The 16,017-nt window shown below is 32.9% G+C and overlaps 1 protein-coding gene and 1 pseudogene across 1 annotated transcript; one reads left to right on the top strand and one right to left on the bottom strand.

Moving 5' to 3' along the window:
* Window positions 1-3,974: 3,974 nt before the first annotated feature.
* On the top strand, window positions 3,975-8,902 carry LOC107905259 (calcium-transporting ATPase 1, endoplasmic reticulum-type). Its single transcript, XM_016831862.2, has 8 exons — window positions 3,975-5,611; window positions 5,725-5,794; window positions 5,892-6,013; window positions 6,316-6,597; window positions 6,695-7,072; window positions 7,427-7,536; window positions 7,694-7,922; window positions 8,019-8,902. The coding sequence occupies exons 1-8, from the start codon at window positions 4,199-4,201 to the stop codon at window positions 8,598-8,600; spliced, it is 3,186 nt and encodes a 1,061-aa protein (XP_016687351.1). The 5' UTR covers window positions 3,975-4,198; the 3' UTR covers window positions 8,601-8,902.
* Window positions 8,903-9,907: 1,005 nt separating this feature from the next.
* On the bottom strand, window positions 9,908-12,126 carry LOC107902620 (beta-glucosidase 44-like; annotated as a pseudogene).
* Between the last annotated feature and the right edge of the window lie 3,891 nt (window positions 12,127-16,017).

Raw genomic sequence — 16,017 nt, 5'->3', positions numbered from 1 at the left:
CAAAATGATTTAATAATTTTTTATTGTATTTATTTATATTATTGTGGGATTTCAAACACATTATTGTCGGATCATGCTTCTCATTGGTATATTGCCATGCTTAGAATATAAAATAAACAAGTTTGAGACTGGCAAGAAAGTCGTACAATGAGGACTGCATTTTAATAGTTGGATGGGTAATTATTGTCATGTACATTGCATTGAAAACTCAACTTCGATTAATTAATCCTTATGTACGATCCAAAAAAATATTCATATGTGTACAATGCTATAAATGATTCCTCCTAATTGAAGCATATACCTAATTACCTCTTTTAAGGTCAACCACTTGGATTAAGAAGGATATTCATGTGCCCATTATTTGTTATTCACTGATTTTTCCATTACATTTAGAGGATTTATTGAGATTTTATCAAGCATAATCAAGTTACATTTTAGTAGAGCACTTCATAGTTTTATCGGTAACTTTTCAAGGTCAACATTTCAAACGACACAGAGTTGATGTCAACGCGACGTGTTTCCCACTCAACCAGATTTCTTATCCCAGTTAAACTATGTCATATTTTTCCAATCTAACTCTAGTTATTCAATGGATGTTTTAGTAATATTTGTACACGAAATTCAACCTGTAAATATAAATAGGCCTCTTAGCAAACTTAGGTATTTTAGAATAACAACAATAAAATTAAGAGAGAGTTTGTGGGAATTTCGGGGAATCTTTGTATTTCGGATTCAAGGTTTATTTGTTTCTCCATCCTGTACTCCCCTTTTTCAGTTTTTTACCGTTTTAGTGAAGTTTTCTTTGTCCATATTATTTTATCCTCTTTGGAGAAATCTTTCCACGTAAATATTTGCGCCCAATTTTCTCGATCGGGTTCGACCCAACAAGAAGAACTTACACCAAGCTCTTCTATATATTTTCAGTAGTGAATGTATTTATATGTCCCTTTATTATAGCGACCAGATCAAATTAGTCATTTTACAATTAAATGGATCGATTTAGTACTTATACTATTAAAGAAATCAAATAAAGTTAAATTGGAATAAAGTTACATTTACTGTTTAACTAAGTTATTATTTTTTAAAGTTTTTATGATTCTGTAAATAAAATCTTTTGCTCAGAATTGAATTGTAATTAAAAAAACAATAAATTTCATCATATTTTTTATACAATAATTGTTAGCTATGTTACAATTTAAACTTATTCGATTCCTTTTAATAATATAAAGATTAAAATAATCCATTTAATAATAAAAGGACTAATTCAATACGATCCTTCTGATACAGGGACCTCCCAAATATTTTATCCTAATGTCACTACAATTTAGCGCGACTCTTACCATGCTTTTGACACTTCGCGTGAGCCGCCTTACATCTCGTAGCATCAAACTTTACATCAACAAATTTACATGTAATTTAATCTTAAATAATAATAAAATAAATTATGACACACTCATTTTTTCAGAAAAAAATATATAAAAATAAAAATTGATAAAATAAGTCTAAGTAGAAGTAAGGTAAAGTGTTTTTCACTCCTATTTTATTTTATTTTTATTTTACAGTTTATTTTTTTTCAAAATTAAAATAGTAGTAATCAGTTCTTTTATTGCGTGTGCTTTTCAAATAAATAAATAAATAGTCATGAAATATACTTTATTCCCATCACGCTACATCCCGTGATTATAATTTAAATTTTTTGTCAATATAATTATAAATTTTATAACAAACATAAATATTTTTTTGATTGTACATAAAATATAAAAATAAATATAGTTGAAAATATAGTGCTATTTCTTTTTTTAATGAATTTATTTGATGGTTAATACATGAATTTTGTGTTAAATAGGTTAAATATATTGATTTTTTAATTGGCTAAATAGGTATTTTTTTTAATTGACTAGATGCGTCGTTTTTTTTCAAGATTCAGTGAAATAGATCGATTTTGAAGAGAAAGTATGAAAACGCATCCAGTTGGGCACGTTTTCACACACTCTCTCCAAAATTTAAAAATAAACGACCTATTCGATCAATTAAAAAAAGGGCAGTCTGGATTTTGTGATAAACAATTTAAAATAAAATTTCAAACCCTCGAATTGCAATGTCTACTTTTATTAAATATATTTTGCAGATGAGAGATAATGACATATGGTAGGATGGTTGTAGCCTTGGACTCAATTCCATAGAATAAAAGAAAATATGACAAGCTTTAATGTTAATATTTTTAATTAAAAAAATAAAAACAGAAAACTTGGGAAATAAGTAAATCAATGACCACCATTGAAAGTGACAGAAAAACAGTTTTAATAAATAAGTACTTTAATTTATATAAACTTGTTAAATTTTGGGGAAATAAAATATTTAATTATTACATTTTCAAAGAAAAATATACAAATTTATTAAATTGAGTCAACTGTTCAATTGTCGACTTTAACTATTTTCGGTTTAACCTTTTTATTCGAATCGTTATGTCAATTAGATCTTAGTCCGTCCAATTCAATTCTATTTCAATAACATTGGTAACTGTTAGAGTTATGTGACCCGAATTCCGTCTTATCTGGCCTGGAAAGTTCGAGGGGCAACTCACTTGTCAAAGAAATAAAATAGAGAGATAAAATTGAGGACTTTGTCGCACAAGTTGAATCAGTATAGGACCATGGGTCGTTTAACCCTCTTGTATTCTTGTCTTTTAACATTAGTGATAAGGGTTTCTCACGTAAAATTCGCGTGCTCTTATTTTTCTTTCTTATTGCTTTGCGATCAATCCTGCTGCCATTATCGACGTATAGTATAACAATCACATCATCAAATATTAATAGAGTTCAAGTTCAGACACCAAAGTAGATCTAATTATAAAATAATTAAAAAAAACACACACAAAATGTTCATTTTCTTCCATTTCCATCCTTGGTACCATGTAAAAAACAAAACAAAAATAATTGAACTAAGATTGACATATAAGGTGCCCAAATTTGGAGATATGGATGGGATGCTTTACCTATGGTCTAAGTTACTAAAATTTTTTCCTCCCTAATTTACAAATTATATAAAAAAAATTTAGTACAAAAACAAAAGGTCAAATTGAAAGATGTTTCCTTATATTTGAAAAAGAAATTAAAAAAAGTCAATAAAAAGAAAACAAAATAGTAACATCATTTTATTAATGGTGGGTTTGGTGATTTCTTGAATGCTTTTTGTGTTTTGACCATTGTTTCAAAAAGTAGTGTTCCCCTAAGCTTTTTCCATATGCAATTGTCTTGAAGCTTCTCCTTTTGTGACTTTTTACTGTTCAATTATTATATTTGCTAGGATAGATCTAAAACAACTTTCAATTTATTTTACACATGAGACATTTACATCAGATTTAATTCTTGTATTTCTTGGGTTGATTGAGTCTTAACTCGATTGACATTGTTATCAGTGCAGGAGGATGTGGGTTCGAGTGTGTTGAAGCGCATTATCCTCTTATTTAAAGATTAAAGAGGGGCTATGGATAGTTTTAAGCATTGTAATTCTATAAAAAGGAGCAGTGTTTTCACTTCATAAATTGAAAATACTGTTTCTTTGCAGTTAAAAATTGAACAAATTAATCTTTACACCAATATGAAGTACACGGGACACGCCATATTTCATTTCTTTTATTTAAGGTACAAAACTTAATTTATTCATTTTATAAATAAAAAATTAAAATGTAATTTAATATAAAAAATGTAGGAATGTGATGCAGATAATATTTTAATATATTTTAAATAATAAAGGCAATATTAAAAGGAGGAAAACCTATATAATAGGCATCCAAAGAGGAATAGAATTAATTTAGTAATATATATTATTTCATTAAAAAATACTAATTTTTCCAATTACATATCATAATTCTAAGACCTGTCCAATAAGAAACTGCCAAGTAAGAAAAAAGGTTTTTCAGATTTGCCAGCTGTCAACACATTACGTTATATATTTTACCTCATTTTGCTAAGGTACGCCGAAGTTTCGTTCACAATTAAAAAAAAAATATTAGGAAAAAAAAAGAATAAATAAAGCAGTGGGAAACAGCAAATAGCACAACTGCCTTGGTTACAGTGAAAACCAAAACTTCCATTTTCTCGTCCTTTTTTCTCGGTAACCAAACAGATTTTAATCTTCCTCCCTTACCCTAGATTTTCTCAAATTCGATCTTCGTATTGTAAAAAAGATCGAAAAAATGGGAAAAGGAGGGGAAAATTATGGAAAACGAGAGTTTGTCAACTCTAAACCAACAGATCCAGATGTGTTCCCTGCTTGGGCCAAAGATATCCATGAATGCGAGAAGCATTACGATGTTAGTCAGAAATCGGGATTATCAACGGCGGAAGTTGAGAATCGGCGCAGGATCTATGGAAATAACGAGTTGGAAAAGCATGAAGGGCAGTCAATATGGAGTTTAATCATGGAACAATTTAACGACACTTTAGTTCGAATCTTACTGCTGGCGGCGGTTGTTTCTTTTGTGCTCGCTTGGTATGACGGTGACGAAGGCGGTGAAATGGAAATTACGGCGTTCGTTGAACCGTTGGTGATTTTTCTGATCTTGATCGTAAACGCGATCGTGGGCGTTTGGCAAGAAAATAACGCTGAGAAAGCGTTGGAAGCTTTGAAAGAGATCCAATCGGAGCAAGCTACGGTGATTCGTGATGGAATCAAAATACCTAGTTTGCCGGCCAAAGAGCTTGTTCCTGGTGATATTGTGGAACTCAAAGTAGGGGATAAAGTTCCTGCCGACATGAGGGTTTTGGAGTTAGTTAGTTCGACTTTGAGAGTCGAGCAAGGTTCGTTAACGGGTGAGAGCGAGGCGGTTAATAAAACTAACAAGTCAGTTAGCGAAGACGCTGATATTCAAGGTAAACGAAGTATGGTTTTCGCCGGAACAACGGTGGTTAACGGAAATTGTTTCTGTTTGGTTACTCAAATTGGGATGGAGACGGAGATCGGTAAAGTTCATACTCAGATCCACGTGGCGTCGCAAAGTGAAGAAGATACGCCGTTGAAGAAGAAGCTGAACGAGTTTGGGGAGGTTCTAACTATGATAATTGGGGTAATTTGTATTTTTGTTTGGTTAATTAATGTTAAATATTTTCTCAGTTGGGAATATATTGATGGTTGGCCTAGGAATTTCAAGTTTTCGTTTGAGAAATGTACGTATTATTTTGAAATTGCTGTGGCGTTGGCTGTTGCCGCTATTCCCGAAGGATTGCCGGCAGTTATCACCACTTGTTTAGCACTTGGGACACGAAAAATGGCTCAAAAGAATGCGTTGGTGAGGAAGCTACCGAGTGTTGAGACATTAGGGTGCACGACTGTGATTTGCTCTGATAAAACAGGTACCTTGACGACCAATCAGATGGCAGTAGCTAAGCTTTTGGCTATGGGGGGTCATGCTAGTAGTTTGAGAAATTTTAGGGTTGATGGCACAACGTATAATCCTTCTGATGGGAAAATACATGGTTGGCCAAGTGGTGGAATGGATGCTAATCTTGAAACAATTGCCAAGATTTCTGCTATATGTAATGATGCTGGTGTAACGCATTCTGACAATAAGTATGTAGCTCATGGAATGCCTACTGAGGCCGCCATAAAGGTCAGTGTTCAGTGAAGCTCTCATCATTGGATTTGATGTATGTATATATGTTGATCTATATCTGCTCTGAAGTAGGCTTATAGTAACTTTATCTCTGGTTCATCTCTATGCAGGTTCTTGTTGAGAAAATGGGTCTCCCAAAGGGATTGTATAGTGGTGGAGCAGCTGGCAATGATGTTCTACGTATGTTGGATTTTCACATGCTTCTCTAATTCTTTTATCATTCCTTTCTAGCATTATGACTTGTAAACTTAGATATGTTACTTAATGTGATCTTAAGGTTGTTGTCAATGGTGGAATGAGTATGAGCATCGGATTGCAACCCTTGAGTTTGATCGTGATAGGAAGTCAATGGGTGTTATTGTCAAGTCCAAATCAGGAAGAAGGTCATTGTTAGTGAAGGTACTATTGCTATCTCACTCGAGATTTTCTTATTACATAGAAGCCATAGTTATTTTTCGCTATTTGATTATCTTGTGGAACGCCAGCAAATGCTTGTTTTTAGTTGCAGATGGCCCTGCTGATCTGTTTTTCTTTTCTCAGTTGAAATTTGAATTTTTTGCCTAGTTAAGTTAAAAAATGATGGGCATGATGTGGTTTTGAATGATCTATGGTACTTATTGCTGCTGTTTAACATTTGCATGGTTTATGTTAATGTTTCTTACATCTATTGTAACTTTAACTTTAATCACTTATTTCGGCAGGGAGCTGTAGAGAACTTACTGGAGAGAAGCTCAAAGATGCAGTTGCTTGATGGCTCTGTTGTACCACTCGATCAAAATTCAAGGATTCTTGTTTCCAATGCTCTTCAAGATATGTCAAGTGGTGCATTGCGTTGCTTGGGTTTCGCATACAAAGATGAGCTCCCTGAGTTTGAAACCTATGATGGTAGTGATGATCATCCAGCTCATGCCCTATTACTTGACCCATCCAACTATCCATCAATTGAGAGCAATCTTACTTTTGTTGGCTTGGTTGGACTAAGGGTGAGTTGTAATGAATCACTGTCTTCACTTACAATTCCTCATTATATGTTTCTCTGATGAACTAACTCGGCTTGTTGGTGCCATTAAATGTTTGTAGGACCCTCCACGTCAAGAGGTACATCAAGCAATTGAGGACTGTAAAGCAGCTGGCATTCGTGTTATGGTTATAACCGGAGATAACAAAAATACAGCAGAAGCTATATGCCGTGAAATAGGTGTTTTTGGGCCGATGGAAGACATCAGTTCAAAAAGTTTAACTGGGAAGGAGTTTATGGCACTTTCAGATAAGAAAGCTCATCTGAGACAAAGTGGTGGGCTTCTATTTTCTAGGGCTGAACCGAGACACAAGCAAGAGATAGTGAGATTGCTAAAGGAAGATGGAGAGGTGGTTGCTATGACTGGTGATGGAGTAAATGATGCACCTGCCTTGAAACTAGCTGATATTGGAATTGCTATGGGCATTGCTGGAACGGAGGTATTTCTATAAACAAATTCGGTTCACTAATTTCAGATTTTCTTTTCAAAGTGTACCTCCATATCAAGTTTTAAAGTACAAGAGATGAAAGCGTAATTATTTACAACGACAACTGAAAAGCAAATTTAACTGGAAGAACACTAAGCTTAATACTAATATTTCATGTTTGTCAATTGAAGTGGATATCAATGGCTGGGTGCTTGGAAATGAACGTATTCATCGGATTAGTTGGAGGGGACCATGATTTGTTATTGTTCATGATGCTCTGTTCTAGTTCATGCTTTTTTGTTTCTCTTTTATCTATCCCTTATTATTATTTTTCCTCAAATCATTTAAATTCTTGTCGTCTGCCAGGTAGCAAAGGAAGCTTCTGACATGGTGTTGGCAGATGACAATTTCAGTACAATTGTTTCTGCCGTTGGTGAAGGAAGATCCATTTACGACAACATGAAAGCTTTTATCAGGTTGGTTTTAAGCTTTTATCATGCTTTTAGAGTTTGAAGGTTATGCAATATAGTCAATAATACATGCAAATGTATCCTTCCTCGATTTTCTCGAACATTGATTGCTGCCTATAATAATTTTTTCGGAGTTCGTTGATGCTAAGACACATTATTTCAGGTACATGATCTCGTCAAATATCGGTGAGGTTGCCTCCATATTCCTAACAGCAGCATTGGGTATACCCGAGGGCCTGATTCCAGTTCAACTTCTCTGGGTTAATCTTGTTACGGATGGACCACCTGCAACAGCTTTGGGATTCAATCCTCCGGACAAGGATATCATGAAGAAGCCTCCTCGGAGAAGTGATGATTCACTCATCACTGCTTGGATTTTATTCCGCTATCTGGTAGCTGGTCTAAACCTTTGCTTGAATTTACGAGTATGTTTTTCTCGATGATTTAGTGGGATTGAGTTCTTGATCTTATATCATTGTTTCACACAGGTTATTGGACTATATGTTGGAGTAGCAACTGTTGGCGTCTTCATCATTTGGTATACACACGGTTCCTTCTTGGGCATTGATCTTAGCGGGGACGGCCACACCCTTGTCACATACCCCCAGCTCGCTAACTGGGCCCAGTGCTCATCCTGGAAAAATTTCACTGTTTCACCTTTCACAGCCGGGAACCAAGTCTTCTCCTTTGAAAATAATCCATGCGATTACTTCCAAGGCGGCAAAGTAAAAGCAATGACACTTTCCCTCTCGGTTTTAGTTGCCATCGAAATGTTCAACTCCCTTAATGCCCTCTCTGAAGATGGAAGTCTCTTGACAATGCCTCCATGGGTCAATCCTTGGCTCCTCCTCGCCATGTCTGTGTCATTCGGCCTGCACTTCTTGATCCTCTATGTGCCATTCCTTGCTCAAGTATTCGGTATCGTACCTTTAAGCTTTAACGAATGGCTGCTGGTTCTGGCCGTCGCATTCCCTGTGATTTTGATCGACGAAGTGTTGAAGTTCGTAGGGAGGTTGGGACGGCGGATGAGATCCTCCAGTCAAAGACCTTTGAAACCCAAAACAGAGTGAAGACAGATATGGTATAAATCCGATAAGTGGATACTAGACAGCCAATGCTAGCCTCTAAAATGATTAAAATTCTTGGGAACTGTCCTCTAACATGGCGTTTTTACAATCTGTGTTATATAATGTATTATTGGTTTCATCTGTAACTCCCTCACTTAATTTCAGGAAGGGGGGGGGCGGTTTGGACCACAAAGAACTAGCTAAAGCTAAACTATGCCTTTATTGCTTTTTTTTACTAGGTTTTTCATGATTCAAACTCATTTTTTTTTTAGTCAGAAAATGCAAAAGGAAACTTTTCTGAGTTAGTAATTTGTTTAGATGTGCAATAACTTTAAATTATCTTATATTTATTAAAATGTACATCTGCGGCTTCTATGAGTGAAGTTAATTGCATTTACTGCATTGATATTTAGTATCACTTATTATACACTATATTTTTTATATATATTTTATAAATCACAAATTATGTATATTTTATTTTAGAAAAAAGAAACAAAAAAATAATAAAAGGAACAAAAACAAAGTCGGTTCATCTCCTTAGGGAGAATAAAATCAGAATAAAAATGTCAAGCATCAAATGTGAAGCAAAAGAAAGGTCAAAATCTTTGAAGATTCAATTTGTCCTTTACAAATAAATAAAAATAAATCTGCATACACAAAAAATAAGGAGATAACCAAAAACAAAATGGTTCAAACTTATAAATTGTTCCGATATGATTTTGATTCATAATTTTGATAAAAGAAAACAATTTCTAAAATATAAAATAGTCTTGCTAATTAACATTTTTTTTTTGCATAAATGTAAAATGTATGATTAAAATTTGGCTCATAAGATAGCTTTATTACAAAATGTCTAAAACCCTTATTCTAAATAATGAAAAAGTTTAAACCAAAATAAGATAATAAAAAACCCCTAAAACAATATTGACACCCTAAAATTAATTTTGTTTCAACTCTAAGAATCCTTTCTTTCAAGCATTTGCTTGAACCAATACGCTAATAACTTGGAATATCTCTTGAGATCATTATGGTCAACGTAAACTAAACCAAATCTTGAAGTATAACCCAATAACCATTCAAAATTATCAAGAACTGACCAAGCAGAGTAGCCACTAACATTGGCTCCATCATCCATAGCTCTTTTCAATTCCTTTAAATAGCTTCTATAAAAGTTCACTCTATTGCTATCATACAACGATTCCGGAAATGTGAGATTGCCAGGATCGTCTATTCCTGCCATTAATTAGCAAAACAAAGTTTAAGATTCAAATACGGTTGCTTTAAATAAATAAAAGAGGACAAACAAATAGGTTATATTAGAGTTTAAAGATGCATTGTCTCACCATTTTCAAAGAGAACTATATTAGGGTTATCGTAACATTCTTTGACATATATGTTACAACTTTGTACATGTCCCATGGAACTTCATAAAGCCATTCTGAGTGGGCCCGCATTTCTTGTGCATTAGTATTAACACTCGTGCTAAAATTGACATGATTAACAATAGTGAAAATTGAAAATGCCATCAATTTATAATTTTAGAGATAATAGTAATTTCATCATTTTGTTCAAGAGTTTAATAATAATTATTATTATTTTTGGATAGACCTCACGGATTTAGAAAAGTTGATAATGTAATAGACATAATGGCATTTATTGATGGAGGTCGATGTGGATCATATATGTAGTAAAAAGTATAATGGTTTAGACAAAGGACATCAAAAGTAAAAAGTAAAAAGTAAAAATATGTAGTAAAAAGTAAAAACTTCACTTTTGGTGAATTTTGGAAGTCTTTCTCCTACAATTTTTTGCATCGTCCTTGAATGTTTTCCATATACGAGAGGGTGCAAAAACCTACAAAATCAAATTTACAATAATTTGAAGACTATACTTCAATAACAATATGTTGAAAAACGTATAAACAAATAGGTGGGATGACGAATTCGTCTATTATTTATCACAAATTTTACCATCCAATATGAAAGTCTCTTGCTCTTTGTGCAGCATAGTTGTCAGCTTTAGATCTTGTTAGAGGTTTATACCAAACAAAATCCAAGAAAATACCAATTCTTCCATTTTGTTTATCCTTAAAAAGGAACGAGAACTCGTCAAATTCATCATTAAATAAGTGCGTTAGAAGTTAAAAACCAAAATTTCAAAACAATTACTTGATATTTTTCGCGATATCTTTTAACAGCTTCAACATGACTTAAAATCAAATGATGTGCTGCAATATAAGGCTCCGTGGCAGAGTTTCCATCCGTGCAATTTCCAAATTGCTTCGAGCATCTATTAGGAGGGTTAATGCCATTGTCAAAACCAAGAGCATCAACCACTCTTGGTTCATTGAATGTCATCCAAGTCTTTACTCTACCACCAAATATCTTGAAACAAAACTCCGCATAATCAGCAAAATCTTGGCTACAAAATTCAAACCATAGTAAAATTAATTTATAATTTAAGCAAAAGTTCTCAAATATTAGCTTCTTTTTCTTTGAAAAACATTGATCGTCTTTGAATTTACATAACTTGTCTATCCAGCAAACCTAGATATTTTTCTTGAAGTGCTAGTGGTAAATCATAGTGATACAAATTTGCATGTGGAGTGATACCTGTGTTCATGCCACAACAGATTTCACTCAGTTTATGAACGCATAGCTATAATGCTATAATGCTATCATGTATCATTTGTTTGGTCCAAAATTTAAGAATTTTATTTTTTATTAAGCTATTGAAAATCTTAGGTTCTGCTATGCTCAACATGTATATATACCATTTTCAAGCAAATAGTCAATCAATCTATTGTAGTAGTCAACTCCTTCCCAGTTTATCTCTCCTGTCCCATCTATACGAAAAAGTATGATTTTTTTCAGCAATTAGCTTTGAAATGTATATGGTAAATATTTTGACTTAGTTGATTCTTAATATAATTGAGATAAATAGTTTATATATTTGGAAAAAATCTTGACCATGAGATCGAAAATCGATAGGCATCAAAAGTCAACATCTGCACCAAATCAACATCTTCCTGCAAACAATAAGAATGGTAATTGGTAGTGTTAAAACTGGGAACATGGAAAGTTTGAAACACAAACAAGAAAGTGACTTATTTTCTTGCAATATATCGCAAAATAAAAAGGAAAAAGGCACCTTATAACGATGGTATTGATCAATAGAAATTTCACCAGTATCATTGTTTGCAATATGTCTTGTTTCAAGTCATATCACATCTTTTAACATTGCAATAAAAAAATTCCAAAAAAAGAAAAGTAAAGGAAGAGTGAAACGATTTTATTCAACCTAGAACTTTAACATATGCATCCCATATGCTAGGTCCTCTACTGTCTTCACTAGCCATTCCTTCTACTTGATACGCTGATGCCGCTGTTCCAAATAAAAATCCCTCTAAAAAGCTATCTCCATTCAAGGTTCCAGTGTCAAAAATGTTGTTCTTGAGCGTTGGAATTCGCACATAAATTTGAGCTAAAAAAAGTGAAAGATAGTGAAATTACTAACACCTTCATGGTGGTTAAACTTGTTTTGTTAATGAATAATAAAAGATTGCATCCATCCCTATTTATAAAGAGGAGAGATGAAATTTTTTATATCTAATGATTTTTTAGTTAAGAGAATAAATTTAAATCATATTTAAATCAAATAAAAAAAAATCAAATCTTTTATATAATATTTTATTTGATAAGAGAATCTAAATGAATAGAAAGAAATAGTAAAATAAAATTTCTTAATTAATTGCATACATAGTCAAAGGGAAAAATTACCATATCTATAATCTAAAAAAAATTATTTGTTTTTATGTTTAAGAAAATTAAAAAAAAAACTATCATGTAATATTATCTCAAATGTACTTCAATAAAAACAGAATTCGATCAAATTTACAAATATAACTAAATGTGTAGAAAAAATTATTAATTTGTTGATTTTTTTATTCATTGAGTTGTTTAATTGTTTCAAACATTATGTGAAATTTACCTAATATCACCTAAAATTAACAATTTCATTAATAAATATTAATCATATGTTATCCAACACAATCGAAGCCAGGCAGATGCCTCTATGGTCACGATGTGTATCGCCCATCCAAGCCATAACCAATTATTAACATAAAGAGTAGATCAGAGGGCCTCTTGGTCCCAACTTTGGCAAGCCTATTTGTAGTACCGTTAGCGTCTCCCGGAACCAGCTTAATTTCCGTCTCACGAGCGCCAGGAAAAGTCAAGCACAAAGGTACGATACTTTTACCGGAACAAGAGCAGTGATAAGGTTGTTGAACCAAGAAACATTGCGGCAGTCGCTTTTCACAATCAGCTTGTTCTTCCCCGACCATTAGGACACAGCAAAAACACAAATAGTTTGTTTGATCGCAGTGACTTCAACTAGCACTAGACCAACGAGCCCCGCGGATCTAGAGAAAATAAGCAAGGTTCTGCCTTCATGATCTTGTCGGATCCCACCAATAATGCCAGGACCATGGTTACCCCGAACTGCAGCATCAACATTAAATTTCAGTGCACCAACATTGGGAGGGAACCACCTCATATCCGGACAAGCCCCGTAAGTATTTACCACGCAGCAAATGACATTAGTATCTGCAAAGACATCATCCATTAAGAATCAAGAATCCGACCACCAACACAACCTAAGAAGCTTACTAGTATCAAACATTTGAAGGTTGTCGACACATTTGCCATTGAATGAGATCTCATTGCCAAAGAGCAGGAAATGACTAAGAAAAACACGATCCAAACCTGTCTGTTCCCTTGTGACGGGAAGGCCGAGGACTAGCACTGGACAAACAACCACTGGTCGTTAGGAAGGACCATAAGCAAACCCATATCTCAGCATGCACAACCATGGCACCTTTCACTCAAATGCAAATTCATTGAAGGGTTTTGGCGAAAGATTTTGAGTGGTGGGATGTTGAATGGAATCCAGTTGATGGTTTCTTAGATTTTTACTCTTTATGTAATAATGTGAAGTTTAAAGGTGTGTGCAAAAGTCTATGGCTGATATCGGTGACAACGGCATGCTGGTCCGTGTGGCTGGTAAGGAACGAGTTGGTGTTTGAAAGGAAGTGGTCTACAATAGACAATTTGTTATTTCACTCCAAGATGCGGGCATTGATGTGGGTTAGGGCTGTTCAAGAGGAATTAAGAGTGCAAGAGAGATCATGGTGGATGTGTCCGTATAGAAGCTGGTGTGATTAAAAAAAAATTGGGATGGGTGACCTGTTATGGTGTCCTCTGAGGTATGGTTGGGTAAATTTAATGTAAGTGGAGGGGCGAACGAGGATGAAGCCGGGTGTGGAGGGGTGTTAAGAGACGCGGATGGGTGGCAAGGGCATTATTTTCGGGTCTAGTTGTAGCAAAGGACTCTATTGCAGCCAAGATTGGAGCGATCATCATTGCTTTGGATGTGTATTTAGTAATGGGCTGGAAAGGTAAAGGCTCTCTAATCATTGAGATTGGATCAAATGAGGTGTTTAGTTGAATTGAAAAAAAAGGCTGAGACCATGGATGCTACAATCTATCTTCAAGGATATCAAAAACAGAATGGATAGAGTAGGTAATGTTTCCTTCTCGAAGGCTGAGAAGCACGGAAATGAGATGGCCTCTGCTTTGGCGTTAGTTGGAATAAAAAAGCCTAGAATGTTTAAGGCATGGTGGTGAATATATCATGAGCGATGTTACTGAGTTTCTTCTGAAGAATTGGTTGGCTGTTAGTTTCTATAGGATCTTTGGTTATATGGGGCTTATGTTTCGGTTGCTTGCACAATTGCTTTTTAGAAGGCAAAATAACAGAGGGGGTTTTGGGGGTCTAGTGATATAGAATTATTATGTTATCGATATGAGATTTTGGTGATTTGTACTTGGTAAAGGGACACTTTTTGGGAGGGATTGCTAGATTTTGCATATTATAACATTGTTTGCAAATGCTTAAAATGTGTAATAATTTAATCAAGAAAAAAAAAACTAACAAATAGATAGAATATAAAAATTATAAAATAATTAGAGTTCTAATATTTTTTTTGTGTAATAATTTTTATTTATGATTTTGATAGAGCACGCCACCAATTCTATTGGTGAATTTACAAAAATTGATATAATAAAATTATCATAGCATATAAAAGTGAGAGAATACATGTTAAAATAATATTTTTACCTTTTACTTCCCTTTCTCATGATACATGTTATAAATTTTAACTATTTACTTTAATATAAAATTTTGTTGGAATTTAAAATTCAAGCTAGTTAAAACTGATGAAAGATGGTAAAATTATTAAACCCTTCATTGTAGTTAAGACTTGGTATTGTTAATAAATAAAAATAAATTGTTATAGGTATTTAGAGGCAATGAAAACTTTAATATTAATTTTTTTAGTTAATATAATAACTTTTAAATCATAGTTAGATAAATATAAAAATAAAATCTTTTAAATGATATTTTATTGGATAAAAGAATTTATATGAAATTTGAATAGCATGAAATAGTAAAATAATTTTGCTAAACTAACCACATACATAGTTAAAGCTAAAAATACTATTATATTTATAATTTATATAAAAAAAAGAAAATTTAAGAAATAAACTTGATAAGACAATTTTTTTATTTTAAAAAAAATTAGAAAATAAAAAAATAATATAATTTTTCTCAAAATGAAATTAAATAAAAACAGAATATAACCAAATTTAGATATCTAAATCAGATTGTTTTAGGCGTTATAATAGTTTTTGTTTTACAGATGCCAGTAGTTTGACTTATGGGGAAATAATGGAAAAATATAATTTCTCTATTATTTTATCAATTTTGGATTTATTGATTTGTTATAAAAAAATTGAAGCATTTTATGAAACTCTAATCAAAGCTAAACAAAAATTTTACAAAAAAATAGAGTCTAAAAGTTTCAATAATATATATTAATATTGTTGCATTAGTTAACTTATGTTTGAGAATCTTTCGTCAACTTTAATCCGTTTTTGTTAACTCTCAACATTTAGGGTTTATATTGGTGTGATTTTATGGGTTCGATATTTAAGGATTAGGATTTACGCAAGATTAAAGTTGTAGTATGGGTTATTGGGTTTTAGGGCTTTATAGGTGTGCGTTGTTTGTCTTTATTTATATTTTTGATACTTTTTAGCTTTGTTGGATTATAGTCTTTCTGATGGTATGAATAAAATTTCAGCTTATCAAAAACTAAATAAATAAAAGAGATCACAACCGGTTACATGTAGGAGTAATTATGCATTTTTCTAGAGTGTTTTACTTTTTTCCTTATACCAAAATATTATATATATATTAGGTGTTAAAAAAATTGTACTCACATTGTATTTTTATGACATTTAACATTTCGATATTATTACATGTGTAACACAACAAATAATATTTAAAAATTTTCTTT

The sequence above is a fragment of the Gossypium hirsutum genome, chromosome D01, assembly GCF_007990345.1.
Source record: "Gossypium hirsutum isolate 1008001.06 chromosome D01, Gossypium_hirsutum_v2.1, whole genome shotgun sequence".
NCBI classification, from domain to species: domain Eukaryota; kingdom Viridiplantae; phylum Streptophyta; class Magnoliopsida; order Malvales; family Malvaceae; genus Gossypium; species Gossypium hirsutum.
Note: the sequence above shows the minus strand (reverse complement) of the source record. Positions and strands in the feature narration are given on the sequence as shown.